The 13,214-nt window shown below is 47.2% G+C and overlaps 1 protein-coding gene and 1 pseudogene across 1 annotated transcript in view; one reads left to right on the top strand and one right to left on the bottom strand.

The window, feature by feature from the left end:
* The window catches only part of LOC120945026, a 258,633-nt pseudogene that overhangs the window by 78,526 nt on the left and 166,893 nt on the right, over window positions 1–13,214 (top strand).
* Window positions 1–13,214, bottom strand: part of PLXND1 (plexin D1) — a gene marked incomplete at its 3' end in the record, with an annotated part of 162,776 nt that overhangs the window by 22,292 nt on the left and 127,270 nt on the right. Inside the window, 1 exon segment of the mRNA XM_040358856.1 lies at window positions 7,221–7,367. Coding sequence (XP_040214790.1) covers window positions 7,221–7,367 — 147 coding nt within the window.

A 13,214-nucleotide genomic window follows, 5' to 3' on the forward strand; every position in this document is an offset into this window, starting at 1 on the left:
CATCATTCTGAGATCCCTGTCACTGTGCCATCATTCTGAGATCCCTGCCACTGTGCCATCATTCTGAGATCCCTGTCACTGTGCCATCAATCTGAGATCCCTGTCACTGTGCCATCAGCCTGAGATCCCTGTCACTGTGCCATCATTCTGAGATCTCTGTCACTGTGCCATCATTCTGAGATCCCTGTCACTGTGCCATCATTCTGAGATCCCTGTCACTGCGCCATCATTCTGAGATCCCTGTCACTGCGCCATCATTCTGTGATCCCTGTCACTGTGCCATCATTCTGAGATCCCTGTCACTGCGCCATCAATCTGAGATCCCTGTCACTGCGCCATCATTCTGTGATCCCTGTCACTGTGCCATCATTCTGAGATCCCTGTCACTGTGCCATCATTCTGACATCTGTCACTGTGTTAAAATTCTGAGATCTTTGCCACTGTGCCATCATTCTGAGATCCCTGTCACTGTGCCATCATTCTGAGATCCCTGTCACTGTGCCATCATTCTGAGATCCCTGTCACTGTGCCATCATTCTTAGATCTTTGCCACTGTGCCATCATTCTGAGCTCCCTGTCACTGTGTTAATATTCTGAGATCTTTGCCACTGTGCCATCAATCTGAGATCCCTGTCACTGTGCCATCATTCTGAGATCCCTGTCACTGTGCCATCATTGTGAGATCCCTGTCACTGTGCCATCAATCTGAGATCTGTCACTGTGCCATCATTCTGAGATCTGTCACTGTGCCATCATTCTGAGATCCCTGTCACTGTATCATTGTTCTGAACCCTCCAGCCTCGGCCTGCCATTGTTGTGTTTGGCACATCTGATGCCCAGATTGTGCCCCGTCCCCTCCACAGAACACTCGGACACATTGTCTTCAGATTCTGCTATATAAATTAATATCAAGTCCTCAAAAAACAAACGAATCCCACATCTCAGCGTTCTATTTATACGTTTGGCGGCTGTGATCAGTCCGGGGGCCACACCCGCCTGAGCCTTCAAATGGCGAGGAGCACATGCTGTATATTACATCTGAATGTATTCTCGCTATTTATAGCACCGACATATGACGGCGCCGTGTACAGACGACACACATCTGCGTCTTTCCTGAGGTTGTTTCTGGAGATGAACCGTTTTATTACATTGTTGCATTTCGCAGGGACATCAATCATAGTGGTAGGACACGCCCCTGCCCTCCCCTACAGCCTGGGTAATACTTATTTCAGGGGGTGCCCCCCCATCCATGCATCCTGCCCCCTAATCTACATGCGGGGCGCCGGACGCATGGATTCCAATGGTTTTTTTTTTTTTTTTTAAGAACGTGATTAGAGACTGAAGCTTTTATAGGCTTAAAAAAGCATGGGCTCAGGACGCAGAGCACTGCGCCCCCGAGACCACCCAGTTGTGTGGCAGTAACGAATGAATATTCGCTATTATCACACTGATTCTCCTCCTCTGGCCAATCAAGAAGCGGCTCTTGAGACCTGTTTCCTGACAGGCCGAAAGGAGAAGCGATTCTATTGGCCTGGGTGGAGGAGACGGACGGCTGCCGTGAGTAGACGCAGGAGAAGCCGTCGCCTGGTGGCAAGCGCTGCCCATGCCATTAAAGGGGCAAGTGCGGGTCTGACTGGGAAGGGGGGGGGGGGGGGTTTGTGCGGCTGACCCGACCAACCGGGGCCCAGGGAGGGGTGGCTGTGGGTGCATTGTTTACCGCCGCCCCCACAAATCTCCTGAAGAAGCTATATAATCTAGCGAAACATGTCGAGAATGATGTTTATGTACAGTAGTTATATAGGGCGCCTAATTCAAATGTGTTGGAGGGTGGCGTGTTTTATGGTAATGAGGCTTGACCTCACGTTTTTGACTTTTTTTTCTACTGCGCATGCGCCGGGCGCCTACATTTCCCAGTGTGCATTGCGGCTAAGTACGCCGCACGGGCCTATTGATTTCGGGGGGGAACGTAAACTACGTAAATCCCGATTCGTGGACGACTTACGCAAATGACGTAAAAAATTTGAATCTCGCGGCGGGAACGGTGGCCATACTTTAACATTGTTATTCCACCTAATAGATGGAATAACTTTAGGCCTGCTAATGCCTTACGGAAACGGCGTAAATCTACTGCGGCGGCCGGGCGTACGTTCGTGAATCGGCGTATCAACTCATTTACATATTCTACTCCGACCGCAACGGAAGCGCCACCTAGCGGCCATCCGAAAAATTGCAACCTAAAATAGGACGGCGCAAGCCGTCTTATCTTAGATATGTTTAAGCGTATCTCTGTTTGAGCATACGCTTAAACATAAGTCGGCGTAGATTCTGAGTTAGGTCGGCTTATCTACTGATAAGCCAGCCCAACTCTTACTGAATCTACCTATTAAAGTTAGATTAAAATGTATTTGATAATATACATTTTGATCGGTTGCAGTGGGTAGTATCACTGCTCCTCGGTCATACAAGTCGCAGAGAGTACGCAATGCGATCTTTTTTAGGATAAACGGGACTAATTCCAGGGAAAAAAAAATGTAACAGTGAAGTTAGATAGTAGATTTGTTACCCTAGAATTGGGACAGTAATGGAGGAAGGATGAAGGGAGGAATTTGGGACCGATCCTGTGATCTATGCGGGATGCTGCGCGATCATTTGTTTTCAGGAAATGAGACATCCTGCTTTGCTTTCTGTACATTCTGTAAAGTTTGTGTATGTCCGACCAGCGGTGACGGATTCTTCTGCTCCTCTGCGGTAATGTCTACATAGGAAATTAATATTCCCCTCCCTCCAGCCATTGGTACCCCCCCCTCCCAGGGAGTCCACGGCCATTAATCAAAGGGCTCCCAGGGACAGGCAGTTCCATGAGTTCCCCCCAGAGAGAACCCGGGGGCTGCTGGGTTAAATATGGCCCCTGTCTGCGATATTTCAGTGAAGAAAACAATGTATTACTTCACTCATAAATCACTGCGACTCCTTCAGTGTTTTCTTTTCCTGCAAACGTCAGACATCTACGAGGCTCATTTTACCTGCCTGTCAGCCTGGACGGACCAAGGTTGCCAACCGCCCAGGAATTCGCAATCAGTCTGTAAGGAAATCTCACTCTTGTCTATAAAGTCCAGAAAAATGGCTTTAAAAGGCATTGTTATTTTTATTTCCTGAATTCTGTGCAAAGCACTCTTTGCGAATTTTGTGTTGTTTTTATAGTCCATATGTTAAAACTGAAGGTTATTCCGCGTATATGGCCCCGTACACACGACCGATTTTCTCGGCAGAATTCAGCCAGAAACTCGGTCGGAGCTGGATTTTGCCGAGAAACTCGGTCGTGTGTACACTTTTCAGCGAGGAAGCCGACGAGGAACTTGTCGGGCCAAAAGAGAACATGTTCTCTATTTCCTCGTTGTTCAATGAGGAAAGTCGGCCCGCCGAGATCCTCGGCTGCTTCCACACTGAACTCGATGAGGAACTCGATGTGTTTGGCACGTCGAGTTCCTCGAACGTGTGTACGGGGCCTCTGTTGCCTTTCCTGGTTCCTCTCCCACATTATTAAATTTTTTTAAATAAAATCCTTCAATTTTCATTTCATACGCTATTCTAGATACAATGATATCATCACTGGTTCTCTGTGCTTCTCAGGCAATGCAGGTAGATCATGGATGGTGGGAGGAACCAGCAGAGTGCTGTACATAACTTCCTGAAAACATCACAGCACCCTGCCTCAGTATTTCTCACAAGAGCTCTCAGCCCTGATGCAAGAAGTTTTCTTGCACTGGCGAGGAGTTAAAGGGGTTGTAAACCTTCGTGTTTTTTTCACATTAATGCAGAGGTGTCAAACACAAGGCCCGCGGGCCAAATCCGGCCCTCCAGGCCATTTCTTGTGGCCCTCGCAACTCTCTTGCAGCTGCAGGAGAGCTCTAGCCCTCCTCTGGTTCTCCTCCAGACTTGAGGAAGCTATGGAAGAAGCTATGAAAAGTGGCTTGGAGAAGGTATGAAGGAAACTACAAAGAAGTGGCTGAAGAAGCTTTGAAAGAACCTATGAAAAAGTGGCTTGGAGACATTATAAACAAAGCTGCAAAGATGTGGCTTGAGAAAGCTATCAAAGAAGTGGTTTGGAGAAGCTACGAAGGAAGCTATGAAGAAGTGGCTTGAAGAAGCTACGAAAGAAACTATGAAGAAGTGGCTTGAAGAAGCTATGAAGGAAACTACATAGAAGTGGCTGAAGAAGCTAGGAAAGAACCTATGACAAAGTAGCTTGGAGACCTTACGCAGGAAGCTGCAAAGAGGTGGCTTGACAAAGCTATCAAAGAAGCTATAAAGAAGCAACTTGGAGAAGCTATGAAAGGGCTTGGAGAAGCTATTAAATATGACTTGGAGAAGTTACAAATAAGCATAAAGAAGTGGCTTGCGAAGTTATGAAGGAAACTACAAAGTGGCTGAAGAAGCTATCAAATAAGCTATGAAGAAGTGGGCTTGGAGACACTAGAAGGAAGCTGCAAAAAGGTGACTTGAGGAAGCTATGAAAAGTGCTTGGAGAAGGTATGAAGGACACTACAAAGAAGTGGGCCAAAGAAGCTTTGAAAGAACCTATGAAGAAGTGGCTTGGAGACATTATAAAGGAAGCTACGAAGAGGTGGCTTGAGAGAAGCTTATCAAAGAGTGGTTTGGAGAAGCTACGAAGGAAGCCGTGAAGAAGTGGCTGGAGAAGCTACGAAGGAAGCCACGAAGAAGTGGCTTGGGGGAAGCTACGAAGGAACCACGAAGAAGTGGCTAGGGGAAGCTACGAAGGAAGCCACAAAGAAGTGGATTGGAGAAGCTATGAAGAAGCTATGAAGAATTGGCTTGAGAAGCTACTAAAGAAACTATGAGAAGTGGCTTGGAGACGCTATGAAGGAAGCTGCAAAGAGGTGACTTGAGGAAGCTATGAAAAGTGGCTTGGAGAAGGTATGAAGGACACTACAAAGAAGTGGACGAAGAAGTTTTGAAAGAACCTATGAAGAAGTGGCTTGGAGACAATTTAAAGGAAGCTGCAAAAAGGTGGCTTGAGAAAGCTATTAAAGAAGTGGTTTGGAGAAGCTACAAAGGAACCCACAAAGAAGTGGCTTGGAGAAGCTACGAAGGAAGCCACGAAGAAGTGGTTTGGAGAAGCTATGAAATAAGCTATGAATAAGTGGCTTGGAGAAGATATGAAGGAAACTACAGAGAAGTGGCTGAAGAAGCTATGAAAGAACCTATTAAGAAGTGGCTTGGAGACCTTGCGCAGGAAGCTGCAAAGAGGTGGCTTGACAAAGCTATCAAAGAAGCTATAAAGAAGCGACTTGGAGAAGCTATGAAAGGGCTTGGAGAAGCTATGAAAGAAGCTATGAAGAAGTGGCTTGGAGAAGTTACAAAATAAGCTATAAAGAAGTGGCTTGGAGAAATTATGAAGGAAACTACAAAGTGACTGAAGAAGCTATCAAATAAGCTATAAAGAAGTGGCTTGGAGACGCTATGAAGGAAGCTGCAAAAAGGTGACTTGAGGAAGCTATGAAAAGTGGCTTGGAGAAGGTATGAAGGACACTACAAAGAAGTGGCCGAAAAAGCTTTGAAAGAACCTATGAAGAAGTGGCTTGGAGACATTATAAAGGAAGCTGCAAAGAGGTGGCTTGAGAAAGCTATCAAAGAAGTGGTTTGGAGAAGCTACGAAGGAAGCCGTGAAGAAGTGGCTTGGAGAAGCTATGAAGGAAGCCACAAAGAAGTGGCTTGGGGAAGCTACGAAGGAAGCCACGAAGAAGTGGCTTGGGAAAGCTACGAAGGAAGCCACGAAGAAGTGGCTTGGAGAATCTATGAAGGAAGAAATGAAGAAGTGGCTTGGAGAAGCTACTAAAGAAACTATGAAGAAGTGGCTTGGAGACGCTATGAATGAAGCTGCAAAGAGGTGACTTGAGGAAGCTATGAAAAGTGGCTTGGAGAAGGTATGAAGGACACTACAAAGAAGTGGACGAAGAAGTTTTGAAAGAACCTATGAAGAAGTGGCTTGGAGACAATTTAAAGGAATCTGCAAAAAGGTGGCTTGAGAAAGCTATCAAAGAAGTGGTTTGGAGAAGCTACAAAGGAACCCACAAAGAAGTGGCTTGGAGAAGCTACGAAGGAAGCCACGAAGAAGTGGCTTGGAGAAGCTATGAAAGAAGCTATGAATAAGTGGCTTGGAGAAGATATGAAGGAAACTACAGAGAAGTGGCTGAAGAAGCTATGAAAGAACCTATGAAGAAGTGGCTTGGAGACCTTGCGCAGGAAGCTGCAAAGAGGTGGCTTGACAAAGCTATCAAAAAAGCTATAAAGAAGCGACTTGAAGAAGCTATGAAAGGGCTTGGAGAAGCTATGAAAGAAGCTACGAAGAAGTGGCTTGGAGAAGTTACAAAATAAGCTATAAAGAAGTGGCTTGGTGAAGTTTTGAAGGAAACTACAAAGTGGCTGAAGAAGCTATCAAATAAGCTATGAAGAAGTGGCTTGGAGACACTATGAAGGAAGTTGCAAAGAGGTGACTTGAGGAAGCTATAGAATAAGCTATGAAAAGTGGCTTGGAGAAAGTATGAAGGAAACTACAAAGAAGTGGCTGAAGAAGCTTTGATAGAACCTATGAAGAAGTGGCTTGGAGACATATAAAGAAATCTGAGAAAGCTATCAAAGAAGTGGCTCGGAGAAGCTAAGAAGGAAGCTCCAAAGAACTGGCTTGGAGAAGCTATGAAGAAAGCTACGAAGAACTGGCTTGGAGTATCTATGAAGGAAGCTACGTAAGAGTGTCTTGGAGAAGCTATGAAAGAAGCTACAAAGAAGTGGCTTGAACAAGCTATTAAGAAAGCTACAACAAAGTGTTTTGGAGAAAAAGGCTAAGAAAGAAAAGTGGCTTGGAAAAGATATGAAGTAAACTACAAAGAAGTGACTTGAGGAAGCTATAAAATAAGCTATGAAGAAGTGGCTTGGAGAAGCTATTAAAGAAACTACAAAGTGTCTTGGAGAAGCTAAGAAAGAAGCTAGGAAGAAGTAGTTTGAGAAAACTATAAAGTAAACTGAACAAATGGCTTGGAGAATCTATGGAAGAAGCTATGAAGAAGTGGCATTGAGAAGCGACAAAACATCTTCACCATCACAGAACTCATAAATCAACTACTACTAGCTACACCAAAATGGCCATTTTGGACTTCGAGACATTGACTGAACATTGACATCCTGCAAGGGGAGCTTCTTACCATTGGCTTGGCCTCAATGTTCTCTCTGAGCAGCCACTCCTCGTTCAGGGTGTACCGCGCCTTCCCGGTGATGGCATCAATGGAGCCCTTGTTGATTTGTTGTTTAATGGCGCACAGCAGCAAGAAGAATGGCTCTCCCACGGTTTCCTGTTAACGAAAATGTTGGTTAGACACATTAAGAATAGATAAGATCGCTGAGGTTTGCATGCATGAGTGGGTGTGGCTATGTTCATAAACCATTAGTGAGCAAAAAATAAAACAAGTTAAATATGTCTAGAGGGGGATTTATAGAAAGTATGGAGCAGTAAGTCTTCTAATAAACCAAACACCGAACAACTGTATATAATATATACTGTACATCAGACTGTGAAATCTGCATATTGAATTGGGAAAGAACTGGGTGGGTGTCACCAGTGGGCTCTTAAAAGCAGACAGGAGGAGGCAGTGACATATATGTGAAAGAACTGGGTGAATGTCACCAGTGGGTGGGTTCCAAAGAGCATTCAGGAGGCGGGGCAGTGAGATAAAAGGGAAAGGGCTGGGTGGTTTAAAGAGCAGACAGGAGGCGTGGCAATGAGATATAAGGGAAAGAGCTGGGTGGTCCAAAGAGCAGACAGGAGGTGGGTGGTCCAAAGAGCAGACAGGAGGCGTGGCAATGAGATATAAGGGAAAGAGCTGGGTGGTCCAAAGAGCAGACAGGAGGTGAGGCAGTGACAAATAAGGGAAAGGGCTGGGTGGTCCAAAAAAGCATACAGGAGGCAGTGGGGTCCAAAGAGCAGTCAGGAGGTGGAGCAGGGACATACAGGGGAAAAGGGCTGGGTGGGCCACAGAGCAGACAGGAGGCGGGGGATTGAAATATAAGGGAAAGGGCTGAGTGGTCCAAAGAGCAGACAAGAGGTGAGGCAGTGATATATAAGGAAAAGAGCTGGGTGGTCCAAAGAGCAGACAGGAGGCAGGGCAGTGGCAAATAAGGGAAAGAGATGAGTGGTCCAAAGAGCAGACAGGAGGCGGGGCAGTGGCAAATAAAGGAAAGAGCTGGGTGGGCCACAGAGCAGACAGGAGGCGGGGCATTGAAATATAAGGGAAAGGGCTGGGTGGTCCAAAGAGCAGACAAGAGGTGAGGCAGTGATATATAAGGAAAAGAGCTGGGTGGTCCAAAGAGCAGACAGGAGGCAGGGCAGTGGCAAATAAGGGAAAGAGATGGGTGGTCCAAAGAGCAGACAGGAGGCGGGGCAGTGGCAAATAAGGGAAAGAGCTGGGTGGTCCAAAGAGCAGACAGGAGGCGGGGCAATGAGATATAAGGGAAAGAGCTGGGTGGTCCAAAGAGCAGACAGGAGGTGAGGCAGTGACATATAAGGAAAATAGCTGGGTGGTCCAAAGAGCAGACAGGAGATGGGCAGTGACATATAAGGGAAAGGGCTGGGTGGTCCAAATGGCAGACAGGAGGAGGGGCAGTGGCAAATAAGGGAAAGAGCTGGGTGGTCCAAAGAGCAGACAGGAGGTGGGGCAGTGACAAATAAGGGAAAGGGCTGGGTGGTCCAAAAAAGCATACAGGAGGCAGGGCAGTAACATATAAGGGTGGGTGTCACCAATGAGTGGGGTCCAAAGAGCAGTCAGCAGGTGGAGCACGCACATACAGGGGAAAGGGCTGGGTGGGCCAAAGAGCAGACAGGAGGCGGGGCATTAAAATATAAGGGAAAGGGCTGAGTGGTCCAAAGAGCAAACAAGAGGCGGGGCAGTGATATATAAGGAGAACGGTTGGGTGATCCAAAGAGCAGACAGCAGGTGAGCCAGTGACATATGAGGGAAAGGGCTGGGTGGTCCAAATTGCAGACAGGAGGAGGGGCAGTGGCAAATAAGGGAAAGAGCTGGGTGGTCCAAAGAGCAGACAGGAGGCGGGGCAGTGGCAAATAAGGGAAAGAGCTGGGTGGTCCAAAGAGCAGACAGGAGGCAGGGCAGTGACATATAAGGAAAATAGCTGGGTGGTCCAAAGAGCAGACAGGAGATGGGCAGTGACATATAAGGGAAAGGGCTTGGTGGTCCAAATGGCAGACAGGAGGAGGGGCAGTGGCAAATAAGGGAAAGAGCTGGGTGGTCCAAAGAGCAGACAGGAGGCGGGGCAGTGGCAAATAAGGGAAAGAGTTGGGTGGTCCAAAGAGCAGACAGGAGGTGGGGCAGTGACATATAAGAGAAAGGGCATGGTGGTCCAAAGCGCAGACAGGAGGCGTGGCAATGAGATATAAGGTAAAGGGCTGGGTGGTCCAAAGAGCAGACAGGTGGTGGGGCAGTGGCAAATAAGGGAAAGAGCTGGGTGGTCCAAAGAGCAGACAAGAGGCAGGGCAGTGACATATAACGGAAAGGGCTGGGTGGTCCAAAGAGCCGACAGGAGATGGGGCAGTGGGATATAAGAAAAATAGCTGAGTGGTCCAAAGAGCAGACAGGAGGAGGGCCAGTGGGAAATAAGGGAAAGAGTTGGGTGGTCCAAAGAGCAGACAGGAGGCAGGGCAGTGACATATAAGAGGAAGAATTGGGTGGGTTTCACCAATGGGATCCAAATAGCAAGCGGGAAGCAGGGCTCTGACATAGAGTATAAGTGAAAGAGCTGGGTGGGTGCTGACAGTAGGGTCCAAAGAGCAAACAGAAGGCGGGGCAGTGGCACAGACTCAGCAGAACTACTAGTTCTAAAAAGTGTTGTCACCCCGAAGTGGGGAAGTCACACGACTGTTTGCAATACTCTATAAATCATTTGGCACCTAAAGCCGTTCCCACCATTCAACTGACTGGCTGGAATTGCCCTTTAATTAGGCTGTTGCTCTCTGAAGGAAGAAAATCCCTTTAATTCCTCATCATTAAATAAAAGCTTGGTCGTACAGACAGATGTCTTGCAGCTGAGCGTGACAACCGCGCTGTCAAGTAACACAGAGGATCAGATGACAATACAATGCTGTACTGATGTATCACATGTTTGTAAGGACTGGAGGGGGTATGGACGGGGTCCAACAATGACAGAACCGGCTGGGCTCAGTGTATGGAAACTCTGCCATGAATGAGAGAGTCACCCCACCTCCCCTCCGCCCTTCCCTGAACCCCCCTTCACACGCTGGGATCAGCGGCTAATCAACTGCAGACTTCTATTCTTCTGCTAACAGAACACGCTTATTACTGGGGTCGCCGCTGTCACAACATGACCTACGACCTTTCACCTCCGCCAACAGGACAGTAATAACTGCGTTCAGTCTGTGTACTTAAACCCGAACTCCAACATCTTGGCCAATCTGACCCTGTAAGGCAGGGCAGTCAGATTGTGATCTATGGGGTGGATTCAGGTAGGGGCGCGCACTACTACGGAGGCACAGCGTACCGTTTTTACGCTACCCCTCCGTAAATTACGTGCGCTACGATTCATTCACGAAGCAGTAGCTCCGTAATTTGCGTGTGCGCTCCTTAAAACTGCCCGGCGTAAGCGCGCGTAATTTAAATGATCCCGTAGGGGGCGTGGATCATTTAAATTAGGCGCGTTCCCGCGCCGAACGTAGTGCGCATGCTCCGTCGGGAAACTTTCCCGACGTGCATTGCGGTAAATGACGTCGCAAGGACGTCATTTGCTTCAACGTGAACGTAAATGGCGTCCAGCGCCATTCACGATTCACTTACGCAAACGACGTAATTTTTAAAAATCGCGACGCGGGAACGACGGGTATACTTAGCATTGGCTGCCCCTGCTAATAGCATGGGCAGCCTTACGCAGAAACCGACGAACGCAAACGACGTAAAATGCGAACGCAGGGCGCGCGTACGGTTGTGAATCGGCGTGAGTATGCAATTTGCATACTCTACGCTGACCACTACGGGAACGCCACCTAGTGGCCAGCGTAAAAATGCAGCCTACAATACGACGGCATAAGAGCCTTATGCCAGGCATATCTTAGGCTGCAGTCGGCGTATCAACCTTTCTGAATCATACGCCGGCGCAACTAAGCAATTGCGCTGCGTATCTATGGACGTATCTAAGTGCACATTTGCACTTACGTCGGTGTAACGTGTTATACGTCGGCGTAAGTGCTTTGTGAATCTGGGCCTTATTCTCTACCTTGTTATCTGGACTGGTGCTTGCATAGCTCCCAACTGTCCCTGATTTCGGGGGACTGTCCCTGATTTCGGGGGACTGCCCCTGATTTGGAACAAAGTCCCTCTGTCCCTCATTCCTCCTCATTTGTCCTTCATTTTGGTCAGAGCTATATACAGGCATACCCCGCTTTAAGTACACTCACTTTACATACACTCGCGAGTAAGGACATACCTGTGAGTGTATGTAAAGTGCCTTACAAGTACTGTACAGACATTTTGCAGCCACAGTAGAAGGAGCTAAAGCTTCGAGAGCGCAGCCCGTCCTGTTCCAGTGTGCCCCTGACACCCCCAATACAGACCCTGAGACCTCAACTTCAGCTCCTGACACCCCCACTACAGCCCCTGACCCCCTACTAACAACCCTAGAAGTGAAAAAATATATTGTTTCACTTTAAGTACATTTTCGTTTTACATACATGCTCTGGTCCCATTGTGTACTTAAATGTGGGGTATGCCTGTAGTTGTATATAAAATACACTTTTTATCTATCAAAAAGTGTTTTCCAGTGCTAAACTTTTTATGTGGTATCTAAATTGCTTTGTTTGTAAATTCCAAAAGCCAATATAAAGGAATAGTAGTGGTAAAATAAAGCACTTGTGGGTTTAACCAATCTTGTTTTTTTTTTGGTACAATTCTCCTTTAAGGGGGCGTGGAAAGGGGTGTGTCCTATCCCTGCATACTTTTGCTGATAGGTGTCCCTCATTCCCATCTCAAAAAGTTGGGAGGTATGGTGCTTTGACTGTCCTATTGGTCCAATAGGGAGACAAAGTGGTTGAGCACTGGACCCAATCCTAGGTACCGTATTTATCGGCGTATACCGCACACTTTTTTGCCCTTAAAATCGTGGGTGCGCGATATACGCTGATACTCCCTTCCCGCGCTGTGTTTGAACGCGGCCGCCGACATATACCGAGCGCAGTACACTCGGGTACACTCGGCCATGCTCGGCTCCCCTCGCGGTTATGTGAGAGAAGCCGAGAGGAGCCGAGCGTGCCCGAGTGTACTGTGCTCGGTATATGTCGGCGGCGGCGTTCAAACACAGTGCGGGAAGCGGCGATCGGCTCAGAGACCAGCGCGGGAGAAGCGGGGAGGACACCACGAAGGCCGCAGACGGACGCCGGACCGGACAAGGCTGCCGATGGATGCCGGGCAAGACACCAAAACGGTAAGTAATAAAACATTTTTTTGCGCGCTATACGCCGGAGCGCCCAATAGGCCAATAAATACGGTAAGTCTCCAGAATAGGTATGGAAATCCCTATAATATACAGGGAGCTCTCTGCTGCCTCTGATCTGAATGTTTTTGAATTTATATTTTATTGTATATTATTCTACTTAAAAGGGGAATTCCACTTTTAATAATAATAATAATAATAATAATAATAATAATAATAAAAAAACAATTACATTTACATTTCAATCTGTTGTCATTTTCTAAAACTGTCAAAAAAATTGTTTCAGTATGGCAACCCTGCGGAGTTCTGTACACCTGTACGGAAAAAAATGCAATTCGTTCCACCATGGCTGTAAAGACAAAATAAACAGATATTCTGATTGGGAGGTTTGGTTCATTATAATCACCTGTGCACTCCGCAGTGTTCTAATGAACCAAACCCTCCCATTCCGAATATTCTTAATTTTGTCTTCACAGCCCATGGTGGAACAAATTTGTTCCACCATGGGCTGTGAAGACAGAATGAAGAATATTCTGAATGGGAGGGTTTGGTTCATTATAATCACCTGGTGCACTCCCAGTGTTCTAATGAGAACAGCTGCAGGGTCTGCATCCCTTTTAATATATTTAACCCTTAGGCTACTCTCCTGATGAAGGGAGCTGTCATTCCTGAAACGCAATGGCATTTACCGA

This window comes from Rana temporaria, chromosome 7, assembly GCF_905171775.1.
Source record: "Rana temporaria chromosome 7, aRanTem1.1, whole genome shotgun sequence".
Lineage (NCBI taxonomy): Eukaryota > Metazoa > Chordata > Amphibia > Anura > Ranidae > Rana > Rana temporaria.